This window comes from Pseudophryne corroboree, unplaced genomic scaffold, assembly GCF_028390025.1.
Source record: "Pseudophryne corroboree isolate aPseCor3 unplaced genomic scaffold, aPseCor3.hap2 scaffold_956, whole genome shotgun sequence".
Classification (NCBI taxonomy): domain Eukaryota; kingdom Metazoa; phylum Chordata; class Amphibia; order Anura; family Myobatrachidae; genus Pseudophryne; species Pseudophryne corroboree.
The window spans coordinates 180,805-207,935 of record NW_026970536.1 but is presented as its reverse complement, the minus strand read 5'-3'; the positions used below and the strand labels follow the sequence as shown (position 1 = coordinate 207,935).

General features: G+C 44.4%; 1 protein-coding gene across 1 annotated transcript in view; it reads right to left on the bottom strand.

The window, feature by feature from the left end:
• Window positions 1-1,932: 1,932 nt before the first annotated feature.
• Window positions 1,933-27,131, bottom strand: part of LOC135048396 (alanine aminotransferase 2-like) — a gene marked incomplete at its 3' end in the record, with an annotated part of 147,181 nt that continues 121,982 nt past the window's right edge. The window contains exons 4-5 of the mRNA XM_063955531.1: window positions 2,466-2,555; window positions 1,933-2,041 (exon numbers count right to left, since the gene is read on the bottom strand). Of these exons, the coding sequence (XP_063811601.1) occupies window positions 1,933-2,041; window positions 2,466-2,555 (199 nt within the window). The remainder of the gene's footprint in view (window positions 2,042-2,465; window positions 2,556-27,131) is intronic.

The window sequence follows — 27,131 nt, the reverse complement described above, 5'->3', positions numbered from 1 at the left end:
GGTGATACACTGTGTCAGTATACGGGGTGACGCTGGAGGTAACAGGTGATACACTGTGTCAGTATACGGGGTGATGCTGGAGGTAACAGGTGATACACTGTGTCAGTATACGGGGTGATGCTGGAGGTTACAGGTTATACACTGTGTCACTATACGGGGTAATGCTGGAGGTAACTGGTGATACACTGTCAGTATACGGGGTGACGCTGGAGGTAACAGGTGATACACTGTGTCAGTATACAGGGTGAGGCTGGAGGTATCAGGTGATACGCTGTGTTGGTATACGGGGAGACGCTGGAGGTAACAGGTGATACACTGTGTCAGTATACAGGGTGACGCTGGAGGTAACAGGTGATACACTGTGTCAGTATACGGGGTGACGCTGGAGGTAACAGGTGATGCACTGTGTCAGCATACGGGGTGATGCTGGAGGTAACAGGTGATACACTGTGTCAGTATACGGGGTGACGCTGGAGGTAACAGGTGATACACTGTCAGTATACAGGGTGAGGCTGGAGGTAACAGGTCATACACTGTCAGTACAGGGGGTGACGCTGGAGGTAACAGGTGATACACTGTGTCAGTATACGGGGTGACGCTGTAGGTAAGAGTGATACACTGTCAGTATACGGGGTGATGCTGGAGGTAACAGGTGATACACTGTGTCAGTATACGGGTAGACGCTGGAGGTAACAGGTGATACACTGTCAGTATACGGGGTGACGCTGGAGGTAACAGGTGATACACTGTGTCAGTATACGGGGTGACGCTGGAGGCAACAGGTTATACACTGTGTCAGTATACAGGATGACGCTGGAGGTAACAGGTGATACACTGTCAGTATACAGGGTGACGCTGGAGGTAACAGGTGATACACAGTCAGTATACGGGGTGACGCTGGAGGTAACAGGTGATACACTGTGTCAGTATACGGGGTGACGCTGGAGGTAACAGGTGATACACTGTGTCAGTATACGGGGTGACGCTGAAGGTAACAGGTGATACACTGTGTCAGTATACAGGATGACGCTGGAGGTAACAGGTTATACACTGTCAGTATACAGGGTGACGCTGGAGGTAACAGGTGATACACTGTGTCAGTATACGGGGTGACGCTGGAGGTAACAGGTGATACACTGTGTCAGTATACAGGGTGAGGCTGGAGGTAACAGGTGATACACTGTGTCAGTATACAGGATGACGCTGGAGGTAACAGGTGATACACTGTGTCAGTATATGGGGTGACGCTGGAGGTAACAGGTGATACACTGTGTCAGTATACAGGGTGACTCTGGAGGTAACAGGTGATACACTGTGTCAGTATATGGGGTGACGCTGGAGGTAACAGGTGATACACTGTCAGTATACAGGGTGACGCTGGAGGTAACAGGTGATACACTGTGTCAGTATACAGGGTGACGCTGGAGGTAACAGGTGATACACTGTCAGTATACGGGGTGACGCTGGAGGTAACAGGTGATGCACTGTGTCAGTATACGGGGTGACGCTGGAGGTAACAGGTGATGCACTGTGTCAGTATACGGGGTGATGCTGGAGGTAACAGGTGATACACTGTGTCAGTATACGGGGTGACGCTGGAGGTAACAGGTGATACACTGTCAGTATACAGGGTGACTCTGGAAGTAACAGGTGAAACACTGTCAGCATACGGGGTGAGGCTGGAGGTAACAGGTGATACACTGTGTCAGTATACGGGGAGACGCTGGAGGTATACGGGGTGACCAGTTATAGGGCGTAGAGCTACAGTAAGGTATGTACTAATGTCTTGTGAACGTCACACCTAGGATAGTGCAAGGAATAAACACTACTGTACATAAAGACTCTGTGTGACCTTCAGTATACACAATGAGCACTCACACACAGTATAGGAGGGTGCTGTGGCCCCGGGACCCCTGTGTGCCCCCCACTCACCGATGCTATTGCCCCCGCATGCCTGCAGGATACGCAATGCCTTCTGCTTCACGTCATCTGGAAACTTGTTGTCATTCAGAAGCTCAGGGTACAGACAGATGGCAGTGACCTGGGGATAAATCAGGACTGAGGTTACCAGTCACACAGACCCCAGCTACAGAGAATGGTACACACATGGAGGGGTTACAGATGCAGGGGTGACAGAAAGAGAGGGTCAGACCTCCATAGGGGATAGAAAGGAGGGTGATGTGCTGAGATCACTGAGCACTATATAGGGGGCTCTATCTATGCCTTCCCACCATCTGTCCCTGGTAGTATAGAGTGTGGGTCTCTGAATACATGCAGTGAGGTGGGAGGCACTGTCTACCTGTCTGAGCCCTGTGATTGGAATGACGTGTCTTCTCTCCACCACTAGGTGGCAGCAGCTTTCACCTTGTACTGGGCAGAAGCAGATCAGGAGGAAAGAACATGTCCCCTTAATGAGCAATGAGAAAGCCTGCCCCCGGAGGGTCTTGTGTGTACTGCAGACTCACCTGTCTCAGGAAGGTGATTGGCTTCTGGCCCATGGCGTGGGCATCTCCAATATTAGCTTTAATCACCTCTGTAAACGGCTTCTTTACGCCCTGAAAACCAAGATATCACTCATCAATATGGGGCAGTGTTATATATTTTACCTTACCACAAAGCACTGACTTTTCCACACTAAATGCACAGTACTACTTCTGTGATCTGGGTGCGATTCTCGGTATCTGTCATTATGCTGTATATATACATAACTGCACAGTACCACATCTCTTCTGTGTTCTGGTTGTGATTCTCAGTATCTGTCCTTATGCTGTATATATAAATAACTGCACAGTGCTCCTTCTATCCTGTGTTCCAGTATGATTCTCAGTATCTGTCCTTATGCCGTATATATGAGTAACTGCACAGTGCCCCTTCTATCCTGTGTTCCGGTATAATTCTCAGTATCTGTCCTTATGCCGTATATATGAGTAACTGCACAGTGCCCCTTCTATCCTGTGTTCCGGTATAATTCTCAGTATCTGTCCTTATGCCGTATATATAAATAACTGCACCGTGCCACTTCTATCCTGTGTTCCAGTATGATTCTCAGTATCTGTCCTTATGCCGTATATATGAATAACTGCACAGTGCCCCTTCTATCCTGTGTTCCAGTATGATTCTCAGTATCTGTCCTTATGCCGTATATATGAGTAACTGCACAGTGCCCCTTCTATCCTGTGTTCCGGTATAATTCTCAGTATCTGTCCTTATGCCGTATATATGAATAACTGCACAGTGCCCCTTCTATCTGTGTTCCGGTATGATTCTCAGTATCTGTCCTTATGCCGTATATATGAATAACTGCACAGTGCCCCTTCTATCCTGTGTTCCGGTATGATTCTCAGTATCTGTCCTTATGCCGTATATATGAATAACTGCACAGTGCCCCTTCTATCCTGTGTTCCAGTATGATTCTCAGTATCTGTCCTTATGCCGTATATATGAGTAACTGCACAGTGCCCCTTCTATCCTGTGTTCCGGTATAATTCTCAGTATCTGTCCTTATGCCGTATATATGAATAACTGCACAGTGCCCCTTCTATCTGTGTTCCGGTATGATTCTCAGTATCTGTCCTTATGCCGTATATATGAATAACTGCACAGTGCCCCTTCTATCCTGTGTTCCGGTATGATTCTCAGTATCTGTCCTTATGCCGTATATATGAATAACTGCACAGTGCCCCTTCTATCCTGTGTTCCGGTATGATTCTCAGTATCTGTCCTTATGCCGTATATATGAATAACTGCACAGTGCCCCTTCTATCCTGTGTTCCGGTATGATTCTCAGTATCTGTCCTTATGCCGTATATATGAATAACTGCACAGTGCCCCTTCTATCCTGTGTTCCGGTATGATTCTCAGTATCTGTCCTTATGCCGTATATATGAATAACTGCACAGTGCCCCTTCTATCCTGTGTTCCGGTATGATTCTCAGTATCTATCCTTATGCCGTATATATGAATAACTGCACAGTGCCCCTTCTATCTGTGTTCCGGTATGATTCTCAGTATCTATCCTTATGCCGTATATATGAATAACTGCACAGTACCCCTTCTATCTGTGTTCCGGTATGATTCTCAGTATCTGTCCTTATGCCGTATATATGAATAACTGCACAGTACCCCTTCTATCCTGTGTTCCGCTATGATTCTCAGTATCTGTCCTTATGCTGTATATATGAATAACCGCACAGTGCCCCTTCTATCTGTGTTCCGGTATGATTCTCAGTATCTATCCTTATGCCGTATATATGAATAACTGCACAGTGCCCCTTCTATCTGTGTTCCGGTATGATTCTCAGTATCTGTCCTTATGCCGTATATATGAATAACTGCACAGTGCCCCTTCTATCCTGTGTTCCGGTATGATTCTCAGTATCTGTCCTTATGCCGTATATATGAATAACTGCACAGTACCCCTTCTATCCTGTGTTCCGGTATGATTCTCAGTATCTATCCTTATGCCGTATATATGAATAACTGCACAGTGCCCCTTCTCTCTGTGTTCCGGTATGATTCTCAGTATCTGTCCTTATGCCGTATATATGAATAACTGCACAGTGCCCCTTCTATCTGTGTTCCGGTATGATTCTCAGTATCTGTCCTTATGCCGTATATATGAATAACTGCACAGTGCCCCTTCTATCCTGTGTTCCGGTATGATTCTCAGTATCTGTCCTTATGCCGTATATATGAATAACTGCACAGTACCCCTTCTATCTGTGTTCCGGTATGATTCTCAGTATCTGTCCTTATGCCGTATATATGAATAACTGCACAGTACCCCTTCTATCCTGTGTTCCGGTATGATTCTCAGTATCTGTCCTTATGCCGTATATATGAATAACTGCACAGTGCCCCTTCTATCTGTGTTCCGGTATGATTCTCAGTATCTATCCTTATGCCGTATATATGAATAACTGCACAGTGCCCCTTCTATCTGTGTTCCGGTATGATTCTCAGTATCTGTCCTTATGCCGTATATATGAATAACTGCACAGTGCCCCTTCTATCTGTGTTCCGGTATGATTCTCAGTATCTGTCCTTATGCTGTATATATGAATAACTGCACAGTGCCCCTTCTATCCTGTGTTCCGGTATGATTCTCAGTATCTGTCCTTATGCCGTATATATGAATAACTGCACAGTGCCCCTTCTATCCTGTGTTCCGGTATGATTCTCAGTATCTGTCCTTATGCCGTATATATGAATAACTGCACAGTGCCCCTTCTATCTGTGTTCCGGTATGATTCTCAGTATCTATCCTTATGCCGTATATATGAATAACTGCACAGTACCCCTTCTATCTGTGTTCCGGGCCGTATATATGAATAACTGCACAGTACCCCTTCTATCCTGTGTTCCGGTATGATTCTCAGTATCTGTCCTTATGCCGTATATATGAATAACTGCACAGTGCCCCTTCTATCCTGTGTTTCGGTATGATTCTCAGTATCTATCCTTATGCCGTATATATGAATAACTGCACAGTGCCCCTTCTATCTGTGTTCCGGTATGATTCTCAGTATCTGTCCTTATGCCGTATATATGAATAACTGCACAGTGCCCCTTCTATCTGTGTTCCGGTATGATTCTCAGTATCTGTCCTTATGCCGTATATATGAATAACTGCACAGTGCCCCTTCTATCCTGTGTTCCGGTATGATTCTCAGTATCTGTCCATATGCCGTATATATGAATAACTGCACAGTACCCCTTCTATCCTGTGTTCCGGTATGATTCTCAGTATCTGTCCTTATGCCGTATATATGAATAACTGCACAGTGCCCCTTCTATCGGTGTTCCGGTATGATTCTCAGTATCTATCCTTATGCCGTATATATGAATAACTGCACAGTGCCCCTTCTATCTGTGTTCCGGTATGATTCTCAGTATCTGTCCTTATGCCGTATATATGAATAACTGCACAGTACCCCTTCTATCCTGTGTTCCGGTATGATTCTCAGTATCTGTCCTTATGCCGTATATATGAATAACTGCACAGTGCCCCTTCTATCCTGTGTTCCGGTATGATTCTCAGTATCTGTCCTTATGCCGTATATATGAGTAACTGCACAGTGCCCCTTCTATCCTGTGTTCCGGTATAATTCTCAGTATCTGTCCTTATGCCGTATATATGAATAACTGCACAGTGCCCCTTCTATCTGTGTTCCGGTATGATTCTCAGTATCTATCCTTATGCCGTATATATGAATATCTGCACAGTACCCCTTCTATCTGTGTTCCGGTATGATTCTCAGTATCTGTCCTTATGCCGTATATATGAATAACTGCACAGTACCCCTTCTATCCTGTGTTCCGGTATGATTCTCAGTATCTATCCTTATGCCGTATATATGAATAACTGCACAGTGCCCCTTCTATCTGTGTTCCGGTATGATTCTCAGTATCTATCCTTATGCCGTATATATGAATAACTGCACAGTGCCCCTTCTATCTGTGTTCCGGTATGATTCTCAGTATCTGTCCTTATGCCGTATATATGAATAACTGCACAGTGCCCCTTCTATCCTGTGTTCCGGTATGATTCTCAGTATCTATCCTTATGCCGTATATATGAATAACTGCACAGTACCCCTTCTATCTGTGTTCCGGTATGATTCTCAGTATCTGTCCTTATGCCGTATATATGAATAACTGCACAGTACCCCTTCTATCCTGTGTTCCGGTATGATTCTCAGTATCTGTCCTTATGCCGTATATATGAATAACTGCACAGTGCCCCTTCTATCTGTGTTCCGGTATGATTCTCAGTATCTATCCTTATGCCGTATATATGAATAACTGCACAGTGCCCCTTCTATCTGTGTTCCGGTATGATTCTCAGTATCTGTCCTTATGCCGTATATATGAATAACTGCACAGTGCCACTGCTATCCTGTGTTCCGGTATGATTCTCAGTATCTGTCCTTATGCCGTATATATAAATAACTGCACAGTGCCCCTTCTATCCTGTGTTCCGGTATGATTCTCAGTATCTGTCCTTATGCCGTATATATGAATAGCTGCACAGTACCACTTCTATCTGTGTTCCGGTATGATTCTCAGTATCTGTCCTTATGCCGTATATATGAATAACTGCACAGTGCCCCTTCTATCCTGTGTTCCAGTATGATACTCAGTATATGTCCTTATGCCGTATATATGAATAACTGCACAGTGCCCCTTCTATCCTGTGTTCCGGTATGATTCTCAGTATCTGTCCTTATGCCGTATATATGAATAACTGCACAGTGCCCCTTCTATCCTGTGTTCTGGTATGATTCTCAGTATCTGTCCTTATGCCGTATATATGAATAACTGCACAGTGCCCCTTCTATCCTGTGTTCCGGTATAATTCTCAGTATCTGTCCTAATGCCGTATATATGAATAACTGCACAGTGCCCCTTCTATCTGTGTTCCAGTATGATTCTCAGTATCTGTCCTTATGCCGTATATATGAATAACTGCACAGTGCCCCTTCTATCCTGTGTTCCGGTATGATTCTCAGTATCTGTCCTTATATATGAATAACTGCACAGTGCCCCTTCTATCTGTGTTCCGGTATGATTCTCAGTATCTATCCTTATGCCATATATATGAATAACTGCACAGTGCCCCTTCTATCTGTGTTCCGGTATGATTCTCAGTATCTGTCCTTATGCCGTATATATGAATAACTGCACAGTGCCCCTTCTATCCTGTGTTCCGGTATGATTCTCAGTATCTGTCCTTATGCCGTATATATGAATAGCTGCACAGTGCCACTTCTATCCTGTGTTCCGGTATGATTCTTAGTATCTGTCCTTATGCCGTATATATAAATAACTGCACAGTGCCCCTTCTATCCTGTGTTCCGGTATGATTCTCAGTATCTGTCCTTATGCCGTATATATGAATAGCTGCACAGTACCACTTCTATCTGTGTTCCGGTATGATTCTCAGTATCTGTCCTTATGTCGTATATATATATGAATAACTGCACAGTGCCCCTTCTATCCTGTGTTCCAGTATGATTCTCAGTATCTGTCCTTATGCCGTATATATGAATAACTGCACAGTACCACTTCTATTCTGTGTACCGGTATGATTCTCAGTATCTGTCCATATGCCGTATATATGAATAACTGCAGAGTGCCCCTTCTATCCTGTGTTTCAGTATGATTCTCAGTATCTGTCCTTATGCCGTATATATGAATAACTGCACAGTACCACTTCTATTCTGTGTACCAGTAGGATTCTCAGTATCTGTCCTTATGCCGTATATATGAATAACTGCACAGTGCCCCTTCTATCCTGTGTTCCGGTATGATTCTCAGTATCTATCCTTATGCCGTATATATGAATAACTGCACAGTGCCCCTTCTATCTGTGTTCCGGTATGATTCTCAGTATCTGTCCTTATGCCGTATATATGAATAACTGCACAGTACCACTTCTATTCTGTGTACCAGTATGATTCTCAGTATCTGTCATTATGCCGTATATATGAATAACTGCACAGTGCCCCTTCTATCCTGTGTTCCAGTATGATTCTCAGTATCTGTCCTTATGCCGTATATATGAATAACTGCACAGTACCACTTCTATCCTGTGTACCAGTATGATTCTCAGTATCTGTCCTTATGCCGTATATATGAATAACTGCACAGTGCCCCTTCTATCCTGTGTTCCGGTATGATTCTCAGTATCTGTCCTTATGCCGTATATATGAATAACTGCACAGTGCCCCTTCTATCCTGTGTTCCGGTATGATTCTCAGTATCTGTCCTTATGCCGTATATATGAATAACTGCACAGTGCCCCTTCTATCTGTGTTCCGGTATGATTCTCAGTATCTATCCTTATGCCGTATATATGAATAACTGCACAGTACCCCTTCTATCTGTGTTCCGGTATGATTCTCAGTATCTGTCCTTATGCCGTATATATGAATAACTGCACAGTACCCCTTCTATCCTGTGTTCCGGTATGATTCTCAGTATCTGTCCTTATGCCGTATATATGAATAACCGCACAGTGCCCCTTCTATCTGTGTTCCGGTATGATTCTCAGTATCTATCCTTATGCCGTATATATGAATAACTGCACAGTGCCCCTTCTATCTGTGTTCCGGTATGATTCTCAGTATCTGTCCTTATGCCGTATATATGAATAACTGCACAGTGCCCCTTCTATCCTGTGTTCCGGTATGATTCTCAGTATCTGTCCTTATGCCATATATATGAATAACTGCACAGTACCCCTTCTATCCTGTGTTCCGGTATGATTCTCAGTATCTGTCCTTATGCCGTATATATGAATAACCGCACAGTGCCCCTTCTATCTGTGTTCCGGTATGATTCTCAGTATCTATCCTTATGCCGTATATATGAATAACTGCACAGTGCCCCTTCTCTCTGTGTTCCGGTATGATTCTCAGTATCTGTCCTTATGCCGTATATATGAATAACTGCACAGTGCCCCTTCTATCCTGTGTTCCGGTATGATTCTCAGTATCTGTCCTTATGCCGTATATATGAATAACTGCACAGTGCCCCTTCTATCCTGTGTTCCGGTATGATTCTCAGTATCTATCCTTATGCCGTATATATGAATAACTGCACAGTACCCCTTCTATCTGTGTTCCGGTATGATTCTCAGTATCTGTCCTTATGCCGTATATATGAATAACTGCACAGTACCCCTTCTATCCTGTGTTCCGGTATGATTCTCAGTATCTGTCCTTATGCCGTATATATGAATAACTGCACAGTGCCCCTTCTATCTGTGTTCCGGTATGATTCTCAGTATCTATCCTTATGCCGTATATATGAATAACTGCACAGTGCCCCTTCTATCGGTGTTCCGGTATGATTCTCAGTATCTATCCTTATGCCGTATATATGAATAACTGCACAGTGCCCCTTCTATCTGTGTTCCGGTATGATTCTCAGTATCTGTCCTTATGCCGTATATATGAATAACTGCACAGTGCCCCTTCTATCCTGTGTTCCGGTATGATTCTCAGTATCTGTCCTTATGCCGTATATATGAATAACTGCACAGTGCCCCTTCTATCCTGTGTTCCGGTATGATTCTCAGTATCTGTCCTTATGCCGTATATATGAATAACTGCACAGTGCCCCTTCTATCCTGTGTTCCGGTATGATTCTCAGTATCTGTCCTTATGCCGTATATATGAGTAACTGCACAGTGCCCCTTCTATCCTGTGTTCCGGTATAATTCTCAGTATCTGTCCTTATGCCGTATATATGAATAACTGCACAGTGCCCCTTCTATCTGTGTTCCGGTATGATTCTCAGTATCTGTCCTTATGCCGTATATATGAATAACTGCAAAGTGCCCCTTCTATCCTGTGTTCCGGTATGATTCTTAGTATCTGTCCTTATGCCGTATATATGAATAACTGCACAGTGCCCCTTCTATCCTGTGTTCCGGTATGATTCTCAGTATCTGTCCTTATGCCGTATATATGAATAACTGCACAGTGCCCCTTCTATCCTGTGTTCCGGTATGATTCTCAGTATCTGTCCTTATGCCGTATATATGAATAACTGCACAGTGCCCCTTCTATCTGTGTTCCGGTATGATTCTCAGTATCTATCCTTATGCCGTATATATGAATATCTGCACAGTACCCCTTCTATCTGTGTTCCGGTATGATTCTCAGTATCTGTCCTTATGCCGTATATATGAATAACTGCACAGTACCCCTTCTATCCTGTGTTCCGGTATGATTCTCAGTATCTATCCTTATGCCGTATATATGAATAACTGCACAGTGCCCCTTCTATCTGTGTTCCGGTATGATTCTCAGTATCTATCCTTATGCCGTATATATGAATAACTGCACAGTGCCCCTTCTATCTGTGTTCCGGTATGATTCTAAGTATCTGTCCTTATGCCGTATATATGAATAACTGCACAGTGCCCCTTCTATCCTGTGTTCCGGTATGATTCTCAGTATCTATCCTTATGCCGTATATATGAATAACTGCACAGTACCCCTTCTATCTGTGTTCCGGTATGATTCTCAGTATCTGTCCTTATGCCGTATATATGAATAACTGCACAGTACCCCTTCTATCCTGTGTTCCGGTATGATTCTCAGTATCTGTCCTTATGCCGTATATATGAATAACTGCACAGTGCCCCTTCTATCTGTGTTCCGGTATGATTCTCAGTATCTATCCTTATGCCGTATATATGAATAACTGCACAGTGCCCCTTCTATCTGTGTTCCGGTATGATTCTCAGTATCTGTCCTTATGCCGTATATATGAATAACTGCACAGTGCCCCTTCTATCCTGTGTTCCGGTATGATTCTCAGTATCTGTCCTTATGCCGTATATATGAATAACTGCACAGTGCCACTGCTATCCTGTGTTCCGGTATGATTCTCAGTATCTGTCCTTATGCCGTATATATAAATAACTGCACAGTGCCCCTTCTATCCTGTGTTCCGGTATGATTCTCAGTATCTGTCCTTATGCCGTATATATGAGTAACTGCACAGTGCCCCTTCTATCTGTGTTCCGGTATGATTCTCAGTATCTGTCCTTATGCCGTATATATGAATAACTGCACAGTGCCCCTTCTATCCTGTGTTCCGGTATGATTCTCAGTATCTGTCCTTATGCCGTATATATGAATAACTGCACAGTACCCCTTCTATCCTGTGTTCCGGTATGATTCTCAGTATCTGTCCTTATGCCGTATATATGAATAACTGCACAGTGCCCCTTCTATCTGTGTTCCGGTATGATTCTCAGTATCTGTCCTTATGCCGTATATATGAATAACTGCACAGTGCCCCTTCTATCCTGTGTTCCAGTATGATTCTCAGTATCTGTCCTTATGCCGTATATATGAATAACTGCACAGTGCCCCTTCTATCCTGTGTTCCGGTATGATTCTCAGTATCTGTCCTTATGCCGTATATATGAATAACTGCACAGTGCCCCTTCTATCCTGTGTTCCGGTATGATTCTCAGAATCTGTCCTTATGCCGTATATATGAATAACTGCACAGTGCCCCTTCTATCCTGTGTTCCGGTATGATTCTCAGTATCTGTCCTTATGCCGTATATATGAGTAACTGCACAGTGCCCCTTCTATCCTGTGTTCCGGTATAATTCTCAGTATCTGTCCTTATGCCGTATATATGAATAACTGCACAGTGCCCCTTCTATCTGTGTTCCGGTATGATTCTCAGTATCTGTCCTTATGCCGTATATATGAATAACTGCACAGTGCCCCTTCTATCCTGTGTTCCGGTATGATTCTTAGTATCTGTCCTTATGCCGTATATATGAATAACTGCACAGTGCCCCTTCTATCCTGTGTTCCGGTATGATTCTCAGTATCTGTCCTTATGCCGTATATATGAATAACTGCACAGTGCCCCTTCTATCCTGTGTTCCGGTATGATTCTCAGTATCTGTCCTTATGCCGTATATATGAATAACTGCACAGTGCCCCTTCTATCTGTGTTCCGGTATGATTCTCAGTATCTATCCTTATGCCGTATATATGAATATCTGCACAGTACCCCTTCTATCTGTGTTCCGGTATGATTCTCAGTATCTGTCCTTATGCCGTATATATGAATAACTGCACAGTACCCCTTCTATCCTGTGTTCCGGTATGATTCTCAGTATCTATCCTTATGCCGTATATATGAATAACTGCACAGTGCCCCTTCTATCTGTGTTCCGGTATGATTCTCAGTATCTATCCTTATGCCGTATATATGAATAACTGCACAGAGCCCCTTCTATCTGTGTTCCGGTATGATTCTAAGTATCTGTCCTTATGCCGTATAAATGAATAACTGCACAGTGCCCCTTCTATCTGTGTTCCGGTATGATTCTCAGTATCTATCCTTATGCCGTATATATGAATAACTGCACAGTGCCCCTTCTATCTGTGTTCCGGTATGATTCTCAGTATCTGTCCTTATGCCGTATATATGAATAACTGCACAGTACCCCTTCTATCCTGTGTTCCGGTATGATTCTCAGTATCTATCCTTATGCCGTATATATGAATAACTGCACAGTGCCCCTTCTATCTGTGTTCCGGTATGATTCTCAGTATCTGTCCTTATGCCGTATATATGAATAACTGCACAGTGCCCCTTCTATCCTGTGTTCCGGTATGATTCTCAGTATCTGTCCTTATGCCGTATATATGAATAACTGCACAGTGCCACTGCTATCCTGTGTTCCGGTATGATTCTCAGTATCTGTCCTTATGCCGCGTATATATAAATAACTGCACAGTGCCCCTTCTATCCTGTGTTCCGGTATGATTCTCAGTATCTGTCCTTATGCCGTATATATGAATAGCTGCACAGTACCACTTCTATCTGTGTTCCGGTATGATTCTCAATATCTGTCCTTATGCCGTATATATGAATAACTGCACAGTGCCCCTTCTATCCTGTGTTCCAGTATGATACTCAGTATCTGTCCTTATGCCGTATATATGAATAACTGCACAGTGCCCCTTCTATCCTGTGTTCCGGTATGATTCTCAGTATCTGTCCTTATGCCGTATATATGAGTAACTGCACAGTGCCCCTTCTATCCTGTGTTCCGGTATAATTCTCAGTATCTGTCCTAATGCCGTATATATGAATAACTGCACAGTGCCCCTTCTATCTGTGTTCCGGTATGATTCTCAGTATCTGTCCTTATGCCGTATATATGAATAACTGCACAGTGCCCCTTCTATCCTGTGTTCCGGTATGATTCTCAGTATCTGTCCTTATATATGAACAACTGCACAGTGCCCCTTCTATCTGTGTTCCGGTATGATTCTCAGTATCTATCCTTATGCCATATATATGAATAACTGCACAGTGCCCCTTCTATCTGTGTTCCGGTATGATTCTCAGTATCTGTCCTTATGCCGTATATATGAATAACTGCACAGTGCCCCTTCTATCCTGTGTTCCGGTATGATTCTCAGTATCTGTCCTTATGCCGTATATATGAATAGCTGCACAGTGCCACTTCTATCCTGTGTTCCGGTATGATTCTTAGTATCTGTCCTTATGCCGTATATATAAATAACTGCACAGTGCCCCTTCTATCCTGTGTTCCGGTATGATTCTCAGTATCTGTCCTTATGCCGTATATATGAATAGCTGCACAGTACCACTTCTATCTGTGTTCCGGTATGATTCTCAGTATCTGTCCTTATGCCGTATATATATGAATAACTGCACAGTGCCCCTTCTATCCTGTGTTCCAGTAAGATTCTCAGTATCTGTCCTTATGCCGTATATATGAATAACTGCACAGTACCACTTCTATTCTGTGTACCGGTATGATTCTCAGTATCTGTCCTTATGCCGTATATATGAATAACTGCACAGTGCCCCTTCTATCCTGTGTTTCAGTATGATTCTCAGTATCTGTCCTTATGCCGTATATATGAATAACTGCACAGTACCACTTCTATTCTGTGTACCAGTATGATTCTCAGTATCTGTCCTTATGCCGTATATATGAATAACTGCACAGTGCCCCTTCTATCCTGTGTTCCGGTATGATTCTCAGTATCTGTCCTTATGCCGTATATATGAATAACTGCACAGTACCACTTCTATTCTGTGTACCAGTATGATTCTCAGTATCTGTCCGTATGCCGTATATATGAATAACTGCACAGTGCCCCTTCTATCCTGTGTTCCGGTATGATTCTCAGTATCTGTCCTTATGCCGTATATATGAATAACTGCACAGTACCCCTTCTATCCTGTGTTCTGGTATGATTCTCAGTATCTATCCTTATGCCGTATATATGAATAACTGCACAGTACCCCTTCTATCCTGTGTTCCGGTATGATTCTCAGTATCTGTCCTTATGCTGTATATATGAATAACTGCACAGTACCACTTCTATTCTGTGTACCGGTATGATTCTCAGTATCTGTCCTTATGCCGTATATATGAATAACTGCACAGTGCCCCTTCTATCCTGTGTTCCAGTATGATTCTCAGTATCTGTCCTTATGCTGTATATATGAATAACTGCACAGTACCACTTCTATTCTGTGTACCAGTATGATTCTCAGTATCTGTCCTTATGCCGTATATATGAATAACTGCACAGTGCCCCTTCTATCCTGTGTTCCGGTATGATTCTCAGTATCTATCCTTATGCCGTATATATGAATAACTGCACAGTGCCCATTCTATCTGTGTTCCGGTATGATTCTCAGTATCTGTCCTTATGCCGTATATATGAATAACTGCACAGTACCCCTTCTATCCTGTGTTCCGGTATGATTCTCAGTATCTATCCTTATGCCGTATATATGAATAACTGCACAGTACCCCTTCTATCTTGTGTTCCGGTATGATTCTCAGTATCTGTCCTTATGCCGTATATATAAATAACTGCACAGTGCCCCTTCTATCCTGTGTTCCGGTATGATTCTCAGTATCTGTCCTTATGCCGTATATATGAATAGCTGCACAGTACCACTTCTATCTGTGTTCCGGTAGGATTCTCAGTATCTGTCCTTATGCCGTATATATGAGTAACTGCACAGTGCCCCTTCTATCCTGTGTTCCGGTATGATTCTCAGTATCTATCCTTATGCCGTATATATGAATAACTGCACAGTACCCCTTCTATCTGTGTTCCGGTATGATTCTCAGTATCTGTCCTTATGCCATTTATATGAATAACTGCACAGTGCCCCTTCTATCTGTGTTCCGGTATGATTCTCAGTATCTGTCCTTATGCCATATATATGAATAACTGCACAGTGCCCCTTCTATCCTGTGTTCCGGTATGATTCTCAGTATCTATCCTTATGCCGTATATATGAATAACTGCACAGTGCCCCTTCTATCCTGTGTTCCGGTATGATTCTCAGTATCTGTCCTTATGCCGTATATATGAATAACTGCACAGTGCCCCTTCTATCCTGTGTTCCGGTATGATTCTCAGTATCTGTCCTTATGCCATATATATGAATAACTGCACAGTGCCCCTTCTATCCTGTGTTCCGGTATGATTCTCAGTATCTGTCCTTATGCCGTATATATGAATAACTGCACAGTGCCACTTCTATCCTGTGTTCCGGTATGATTCTCAGTATCTGTCCTTATGCCGTATATATGAATAACTGCACAGTGCCCCTTCTATCCTGTGTTCCGGTATGATTCTCAGTATCTGTCCTTATGCCGTATATATATGAATAACTGCACAGTGCCACTTCTATCCTGTGTTCCGGTATGATTCTCAGTATCTGTCCTTATGCCGTATATATGAATAACTGCACAGTGCCCCTTCTATCCTGTGTTCCGGTATGATTCTCACACACAGACACACACGGGTCTAGTATGGTATGGCGGCGGCTGGGCTCCTGGCGACCAGCATACCGGCGTCGGGAGCCCGACCGCCGGCATACCGATAGCGTAGTGAGCGCATATGAGCCACTTGTGGGCTCGCTGCGCTGACCACGCTGCGGACACGGTGGCACGCCACGCTATTTATTCTCCCTCCAGGGGGGTCGTGGACCCCCACGAGGGAGAAAATCTGTCGATATGCCGGCTGTCGGGATTCCGGGGCCGGTATACTGTGCGCCGGGATCCCGACAGTCGGCAACCTGAAGACCATCCGACACACACATATACTGTATACACACAGACCCGCACATATAATGTATACACACACATATACTGTATACACACACACACACACATACTGTATACAGACACACACACATACTGTATACACAAACACAGACACACACGCATATACTGTATACGCACATACTATATACATACAGACACACGCACATATACTGTATACACACACATATACGGTATACACACACACATACTGTATACACGAACACAGACACACACGCATATACTGTATACACACACATACTGTATACATACAGACACGCACATATACTGTATACACACATATATACTTTATACACACACACTGTATACATTCAGACACACGCACATATATACTGTATACACACACATACTGTATACACACACATATACTGTATACACACACGCACATATACTGTATACACACACGCACAAACACATGCACATATACTGTATACACACACACATATACTGTATACACACACACACACATGCTGTATACACAAACACACATACTGTATACATACAGACACACGCACATATACTGTATACACACACATAATGTATACACACATACATATACTGTATACCATACTTGCCTACTTTTGAAAAAACATTTCAGGGAGATTGTGAAAGTAACACCTATCAGCGCGGACATGTACCGCTACATCTAAGAGGCGTGTCATGAAAATTGCTTACATCCAACCGTAAATGAGACCTAAAGTTAGTATACTGTATACACATATACTGCAAGTGGCCATGAATAAACTTATTTAAAATGTATGTAGCCATAGGGATCATTGTGCCTTATAAACAATACAGGGAAATGGCGCTGATGATCCCATTTGAATGGATATATCTCTGGTTCATTGTTCCCCCCAAGAATGTAACAGCTACATAATGGGGGTAAGGTGCAATCAGGGAGATTGCTGGTCTATTCAGGGAGTCAGGGAGATTGCTGCTATTTCAGGGAGTCTCCTGCAGAATGAGGGAGGGCAGGCAACTATGCTGTATACACACACAAACACATGCACATATACTGTATATACACACACACGCACATACTGTACACACAGAGACACGCACACATACTGTATACACACACAAACACATGCACATATACTGTATACACACACACGTATATACTGTATACACACAAACACACGCACATATACTGTATAAACACACACATGTACACAGACACACACATATACTGTATACAGACACACACATATACTGTATACACACACACACTGTATACACACACACATACTGTATACACACACACAAACACATACTGTACACACAGACACACGCACATATAAACACACTTCATAATTAAAATTGCATAATAAATGGCAGAGCTGGAAATGTTCTAAAATAAGAATACAGAAGATCGTATAATGCTGACCGGAAGTGACGTCAGCGTGACCTCCGTTTTTTCTTGTGATCAATAATATATATATTAAGCCTCCCAGTTAAATACAATGAGATGGAGTCCAAGCTTGTACACACTGTATAATAGTGCTTGCTCATCAAAAGGTCTATAAACATCTGCAAAAAGTTCTATTTTGCGGACTGGTTGGAACGCATCTGGAGCGCAATGTGGCTTCCGGCAGCGTACTTCCGGTTCGGTGGAACGCATTTGGAACGCATCCGGTCTTTAGTAACGCACTTCCGGTTGCGGCAATCAGTCCTTGAAGGCGGAAAACTGTTTATAATGAAGATCTGAGACTCATATGTGACCGCTGAAGTCCATTAAATTCTATATAAGTTATACATTGGTTAATCTTCAAAAATTCAGAGATTTTGTTTTCCCTGTTGATGTTTCATATGTTTCGGTTCCATTTTGCTTGTGGGCTATCATGCCCATACTGCAGACTTAAATGAAATGACAGTTAAAATCTTTTCACATATAAATACTTAATGGTTAATACTTATGGAGAAAAAATAGAAAGGCAAAAGGGTGAAGGTTATCTTAGAATAAAAAGAGTGGGGATGAGAAAAGAATAGGAAATGAGGATTATATGAACCACTTTAGCTCAAAATCTGAATTGAGTCCATCCGGGATGAGGCTTTTAATCTTGTGGATCCATTTCATCATTGATGAAATGGATCCACAAGATTAAAAGCCTCATCCCGGATGGACTCAATTCAGATTTTGAGCTAAAGTGGTTCATATAATCCTCATTTCCTATTCTTTTCTCATCCCCACTCTTTTTATTCTAAGATAACCTTCACCCTTTTGCCTTTCTATTTTTTCTCCATAAGTATTAACCATTAAGTATTTATATGTGAAAAGATTTTAACTGTCATTTCATTTAAGTCTGCAGTATGGGCATGATAGCCCACAAGCAAAATGGAACCGAAACATATGAAACATCAACAGGGAAAACAAAATCTCTGAATTTTTGAAGATTAACCAATGTATAACTTATATAGAATTTAATGGACTTCAGCGGTCACATATGAGTCTCAGATCTTCATTATAAACAGTTTTCCGCCTTCAAGGACTGATTGCCGCAACCGGAAGTGCGTTACTAAAGACCGGATGCGTTCCAAATGCGTTCCACCGAACCGGAAGTACGCTGCCGGAAGCCACATTGCGCTCCAGATGCGTTCCAACCAGTCCGCAAAATAGAACTTTTTGCAGATGTTTATAGACCTTTTGATGAGCAAGCACTATTATACAGTGTGTACAAGCTTGGACTCCATCTCATTGTATTTAACTGGGAGGCTTAATATATATATTATTGATCACAAGAAAAAACGGAGGTCACGCTGACGTCACTTCCGGTCAGCATTATACGATCTTCTGTATTCTTATTTTAGAACATTTCCAGCTCTGCCATTTATTATGCAATTTTAATTATGAAGTGTGTTTATACAGGAAAAAAAAATTTTAGTGTTTGGTATATGTTAAACATTGGTTAAAGTTGTTGACCTTTAACCTGGAAGTAATCCAGATTGTGGGTATAAAGAGGCAACCCATTCACTTCACTCTCACTGCCTGATGAAGGGACATTCCCGAAACGCGTAGCAGCAGGAGAGTGAAGTATCCATTGAACCACCAGCAGGTGTAAGGCTGACCAGACGATTGGGACGTGGACGAGGGAACCCGGTTCCGGAGCCAGTTACCCTAAGGTTACATCTTATACGCCCATTGATCACTCTCATCTGGTAATCCTCCACCTTTATTACCCATCATTGTGGGAGGAAAAAACAAGTGTTTTTAGCAATTTTGTGTATTTGTTTTATGATTAAATTCTGTTTCATTTTAAACATACTACACTATATGCATCTTTTTATTTTTTATTTATTTTTCATATGTGGAACGGACCTAAGAAGTATATGCTTATAGGTGATATAAAGGGAAGTATTAACCTCTAATATCACATACAACAGGTCAAGCAGATCTGTTCACCAGCTTTTCGCATTTAGCGCACCCTATTGCACTCACTCTTTTTTGTTCACTGTTTCATATTGGTATAAGGGAGTACCACTGGTGCAAAGGGGTTGCTGCTTGTTGCCTTCTGGCGCCATTCGTGTTCTCTATTAAGTCTCCACACGCACATATACTGTATACACACACAAACACATGCACATATACTGTATACACACAAACACATGCACATATACTGTATAAACACACACGTACGTACAGACACACACACACACACATATACTGTATACAGACACACACACATATACTGTATACACACACATACACTGTATACACACATATACTGTATATATATATATATATATACACAAACATACACACACACACAATGACGCATTCTCTGCTTCCAGCCGTACAGGGCAGAATCCAAAGCACAGGTAAGGGGTTAATTAGCGCAGGAGTGTGACTAAGGGGTTAATTAGCGCAGGAGTGTGGCAGAGGGCGCCCAGTAAACTCTGATCTCTGCCCTGCACCCGCAGCTTCATCATTCCTCAGTCCTGTCAGCACAAACTGCTTATCTCCAGCCCAGGTGAAGGGTGAGATCACATATTAATCAGAAACAAATACAGGGGTGTGATAATCAGCAGCCAACCAGCCGAGGTCTCTTGTGTGGTGTGCGATATGTGTGACTGTATCCTGGTGTCAGCGTGAGACCTGTATCTGTGCTATACGTGTGACTGTATCCTGGTGTCAGCGTGAGACCTGTATCTGTGCGATATGTGTGACTGTACCCTGGTGTCAGCGTGAGACCTGTATCTGTGCTATACGTGTGACTGTATCCTGGTGTCAGCGTGAGACCTGTATCTGTGCTATACGTGTGACTGTATCCTGGTGTCAGCGTGAGACCTGTATCTGTGCGATATGTGTGACTGTATCCTGGTGTCAGCGTGAGACCTGTATCTGTGCTATACATGTGACTGTATCCTGGTGTCAGCGTGAGACCTGTATCTGTGCTATACGTGTGACTGTATCCTGGTGTCAGCGTGAGACCTGTATCTGTGCTATACGTGTGACTGTATCCTGGTGTCAGCGTGAGACCTGTATCTGTGCTATACGTGTGACTGTATCCTGGTGTCAGCGTGAGACCTGTATCTGTGCGATACGTGTGACTGTATCCTGGTGTCAGCGTGAGACCTGTATCTGTGCTATACGTGTGACTGTATCCTGGTGTCAGCGTGAGACCTGTATCTGTGCTATACGTGTGACTGTATCCTGGTGTCAGCGTGAGACCTGTATCTGTGCTATACGTGTGACTGTATCCTGGTGTCAGCGTGAGACCTGTATCTGTGCTATACGTGTGACTGTATCCTGGTGTCAGCGTCAGACCTGTATCTGTGCTATATGTGTGACTGTATCCTGGTGTCAGCGTGATACGTGTATCTGTGCTATACGTGTGACTGTATCCTGTTGTCAGCGTGAGACCTGTATCTGTGCTATAGGTGTGACTGTATCCTGGTGTCAGCGTGATGTTTGTATCTGTGATATACTTGTGACTGTATCCTGGGGTCAGCGTGAGACCTGTATCTGTGCTATACGTGTGACTGTATCCTGGTGTCAGCGTGAGACCTGTGTCTGTGCTATACGTGTGACTGTATCCTGGTGTCAGCATGAGACCTGTATCTGTGCTATACGTGTGACTGTATCCTGGTGTCAGCGTGAGACCTGTATCTGTGCTATATGTGTGACTGTATCCTGGTGTCAGCGTGAGACCTGTATCTGTGCGATACGTGTTACTGTATCCTGGTGTCAGCGTGAGACCTGTATCTGTGCGATACGTGTTACTGTATCCTGGTGTCAGCGTGAGACCTGTATCTGTGCTATACGTGTGACTGTATCCTGGTGTCAGCGTGAGACCTGTATCTGTGCGATATGTGTGACTGTATCCTGGTGTCAGCGTGAGACCTGTATCTGTGCGATATGTGTGACTGTATCCTGGTGTCAGCGTGAGACCTGTATCTGTGCTATACATGTGACTGTATCCTGGTGTCAGCGTGAGACCTGTATCTGTGCTATACGTGTGACTATATCCTGGTGTCAGCGTGAGACCTGTATCTGTGCTATACGTGTGACTGTATCCTGGTGTCAGCGTGAGACCTGTATCTGTGCTATACGTGTGACTGTATCCTGGTGTCAGTGTGAGACCTGTATCTGTGCTATACATGTGACTGTATCCTGGTGTCAGCGTGAGACCTGTATCTGTGCTATACGTGTGACTGTATCCTGGTGTCAGCGTGAGACCTGTATCTGTGCTATACGTGTGACTGTATCCTGGTGTCAGCGTCAGACCTGTATCTGTGCTATATGTGTGACTGTATCCTGGTGTCAGCGTGATACGTGTATCTGTGCTATACGTGTGACTGTATCCTGTTGTCAGCGTGAGACCTGTATCTGTGCTATAGGTGTGACTGTATCCTGGTGTCAGCGTGATGTTTGTATCTGTGATATACTTGTGACTGTATCCTGGGGTCAGCGTGAGACCTGTATCTGTGCTATACGTGTGACTGTATCCTGGTGTCAGCGTGAGACCTGTGTCTGTGCTATACGTGTGACTGTATCCTGGTGTCAGCATGAGACCTGTATCTGTGCTATACGTGTGACTGTATCCTGGTGTCAGCGTGAGACCTGTATCTGTGCTATATGTGTGACTGTATCCTGGTGTCAGCGTGAGACCTGTATCTGTGCGATACGTGTTACTGTATCCTGGTGTCAGCGTGAGACCTGTATCTGTGCGATACGTGTTACTGTATCCTGGTGTCAGCGTGAGACCTGTATCTGTGCTATACGTGTGACTGTATCCTGGTGTCAGCGTGAGACCTGTATCTGTGCGATATGTGTGACTGTATCCTGGTGTCAGCGTGAGACCTGTATCTGTGCGATATGTGTGACTGTATCCTGGTGTCAGCGTGAGACCTGTATCTGTGCTATACATGTGACTGTATCCTGGTGTCAGCGTGAGACCTGTATCTGTGCTATACGTGTGACTATATCCTGGTGTCAGCGTGAGACCTGTATCTGTGCTATACGTGTGACTGTATCCTGGTGTCAGCGTGAGACCTGTATCTGTGCTATACGTGTGACTGTATCCTGGTGTCAGTGTGAGACCTGTATCTGTGCTATACATGTGACTGTATCCTGGTGTCAGCGTGAGACCTGTATCTGTGCTATACGTGTGACTGTATCCTGGTGTCAGCGTGAGACCTGTATCTGTGCTATACGTGTGACTGTATCCTGGTGTCAGCGTGAGACCTGTATCTGTGCTATATGTGTGACTGTATCCTGGTGTCAGCGTGAGACCTGTATCTGTGCTATACGTGTGACTGTATCCTGGTGTCAGCGTGAGACCTGTTTCTGTGCTATACGTGTGACTGTATCCTGGTGTCAGCGTGAGACCTGTATCTGTGCTATACGTGTGACTGTATCCTGGTGTCAGCGTGAGACCTGTATCTGTGCTATACGTGTGACTGTATCCTGGTGTCAGCGTGAGACCTGTATCTGTGCTATACGTGTGACTGTATCCTGGTGTCAGCGTGAGACCTGTATCTGTGCTATACGTGTGACTGTATCCTGGTGTCAGCGTGAGACCTTATCTGTGCTATACGTGTGACTGTATCCTGGTGTCAGCGTGAGACCTGTATCTGTGCTATACGTGTGACTGTATCCTGGTGTCAGCGTGAGACCTGTATCTGTGCTATACGTGTGACTGTATCCTGGTGTCAGCGTGAGACCTGTATCTGTGCTATATGTGTGACTGTATCCTGGTGTCAGCATGAGACCTGTATCTGTGCTATACGTGTGACTGTATCCTGGTGTCAGCGTGAGACCTGTATCTGTGCTATACGTGTGACTGTATCCTGGTGTCAGTGTGAGACCTGTATCTGTGCTATACGTGTGACTGTATCCTAGTGTCAGCGTGAGACCAGTATCTGTGCGATATGTGTGACTGTATCCTGGTGTCAGCGTGAGACCTGTATCTGTGCTATACGTGTGACTTTATCCTGGTGTCAGCGTGATACCTGTATCTGTGCTATACGTGTGACTGTATCTTGGTGTCAGCGTGAGACCTGTATCTGTGCGATATGTGTGACTGTATCCTGGTGTCAGCGTGAGACCTGTATCTGTGCTATACGTGTGACTGTATCCTGGTGTCAGCATGAGACCTGTATCTGTGCTATACGTGTGACTGTATCCTGGTGTCAGCGTGAGACCTGTATCTGTGCTATATGTGTGACTGTATCCTGGTGTCAGCGTGAGACCTGTATCTGTGCGATACGTGTGACTGTATCCTGGTGTCAGCGTGAGACCTGTATCTGTGCGATACGTGTTACTGTATCCTGGTGTCAGCGTGAGACCTGTATCTGTGCGATACGTGTGACTGTATCCTGGTGTCAGCGTGAGACCTGTATCTGTGCTATACATGTGACTGTATCCTGGTGTCAGCGTGAGACCTGTATCTGTGCTATACGTGTGACTGTATCCTGGTGTCAGCGTGAGACCTGTATCTGTGCTATACGTGTGACTGTATCCTGGTGTCAGCGTGAGACCTGTATCTGTGCTATACGTGTGACTGTATCCTGGTGTCAGCGTGAGACCTGTATCTGTGCGATATGTGTGACTGTATCCTGGTGTCAGCGTGAGACCTGTATCTGTGCTATACGTGTGACTGTATCCTGGTGTCAGCGTGAGACCTGTATCTGTGCTATACGTGTGACTGTATCCTGGTGCCAGCGTGAGACCTGTATCTGTGCTATACGTGTGACTGTATCCTGGTGTCAGCGTGAGACGTGTATCTGTGCTATACGTGTGACTGTATCCTGGTGCCAGCGTGAGACGTGTATCTGTGCTATACGTGTGACTGTATCCTGGTGTCAGCGTGAGACCTGTATCTGTGCTATACGTGTGACCTGTATCTGTGCTATACGTGTGACTGTATCCTGGTGTCAGCGTGAGATGTGTATCTGTGCTATACGTGTGACTGTATCCTGGTGTCAGCGTGAGACCTGTATCTGTGCGATATGTGTGACTGTATCCTGGTGTCAGCGTGAGACCTGTATCTGTGCGATATGTGTGACTGTATCCTGGTGTCAGCGTGAGACCTGTATCTGTGCTATACGTGTGACTGTTTCCTGGTGTCAGCGTGAGACCTGTATCTGTGCGATATGTGTGACTGTATCCTGGTGTCAGCGTGAGACCTGTATCTGTGCTATACGTGTGACTGTATCCTGGTGTCAGCGTGAGACCTGTATCTGTGCTATACGTGTGACTGTATCCTGGTGTCAGCGCGAGACCTGTATCTGTGCTATACGTGTGACTGTATCCTGGTGTCAGCGTGAGACCTGTATCTGTGCTATACGTGTGACTGTATCCTGGTGTCAACGCGAGACCTTATATCCTGGTGTCAGCGTGAGACCTGTATCTGTGCTATACGTGTGACTGTATCCTGGTGTCAGCGTGAGACCTGTATCTGTGCTATACGTGTGACTGTATCCTGGTGTCAGCGTGAGACCTGTATCTGTGCTATACGTGTGACTGTATCCTGGTGTCAGCGTGAGACCTGTATCTGTGCTATACGTGTGACTGTATCCTGGTGTCAGCGTGAGACCTGTATCTGTGCTATACGTGTGACTGTATCCTGGTGTCACTGGTACATAGATCACTATACTCAAATACAAAAATCACTATACGCAGACACAGAGGTCACTATACGCAGGCACAGAGGTCACTATACGCAGGCACAGAGGTCACTATACGCAGGCACAGAGGTCACTATACGCAGGCACAGAGGTCACTATACGCAGGCACAGAGGTCACTATACACAGGCACAGAGGTCACTATACACAGAGGTCACTATACACAGGCACAGAGCTCACTATACACAGGCACAGAGGTCACTATACGCAGGCACAGAGGTCACTATACGCAGGCACATAGGTCACTATACACAGGCACAGAGGTCACTACACACAGGCACAGAGGTCACTATACGCAGGCACAGAGGTCACTATACACAGCGGTCACTACACGCAGGCACAGAGGTCACTATACGCAGGCACAGAGGTCACTATACGCAGGCACAGAGGTCACTATACACAGAGGTCACTATACACAGGCACAGAGGTCACTATACACAGAGGTCACTACTCGCAGGCACAGAGGTCACTATACGCAGGCACAGAGGTCACTATACGCAGGCACAGAGGTCACTATACGCAGGCACAGAGGTCACTATACGCAGGCACAGAGGTCACTACACGCAGGCACAGAGGTCACTACACGCAGGCACAGAGGTCACTACACGCAGGCACAGAGGTCACTATACGCAGGCACAGAGGTCACTATACGCAGGCACAGAGGTCACTATACACAGAGGTCACTACACGCAGGCACAGAGGTCACCTAACACAGGCACAGAGGTCACCTAACACAGGCACAGAGGTCACGACACTTGGGGCTCTGTACTCAGATGTCTCCAGCAATGTAAGACTGTTCTCTTTGGTAAATGAAGAATATAAAATGCTGAATATGACAAGTTCCAGGGACATAGGAACCCAACCGCGACGCTTCAGACTCTGCTCCGAGCGCATCCAGTGGACCGAAGCCCAGAAGAAAGAAAAACAAATTCCTTTATAAGAGAGGCGCAGAGGTCAGTCCTAAGGGGGTCATTCCGAGTTGTTCGCTCGTTATTTTTTTCTCGCAACGGAGCGATTAGTCGCTAATGCGCAATGTCCGCAGTGCGACTGCGCCACGTAAATTTGCTATGCAGTTAGGTATTTTACTCACGGCATTACGAGGTTTTTTCTTCGTTATGGTGATCGGAATGTGATTGACAGGAAGTGGGTGTTTCTGGGCGGAAACTGGCCGTTTTATGGGAGTGTGTGAAAAAACGCTACCTTTTCTGGGAAAAACGCGGTAGTGGCTGGAGAAACGGAGGAGTGTCTGGGCGAAAGCTGGGTGTGTTTGTGATGTCAAACCAGGAACGACAAGCACTGAACTGATCGCAGATGCCGAGTAAG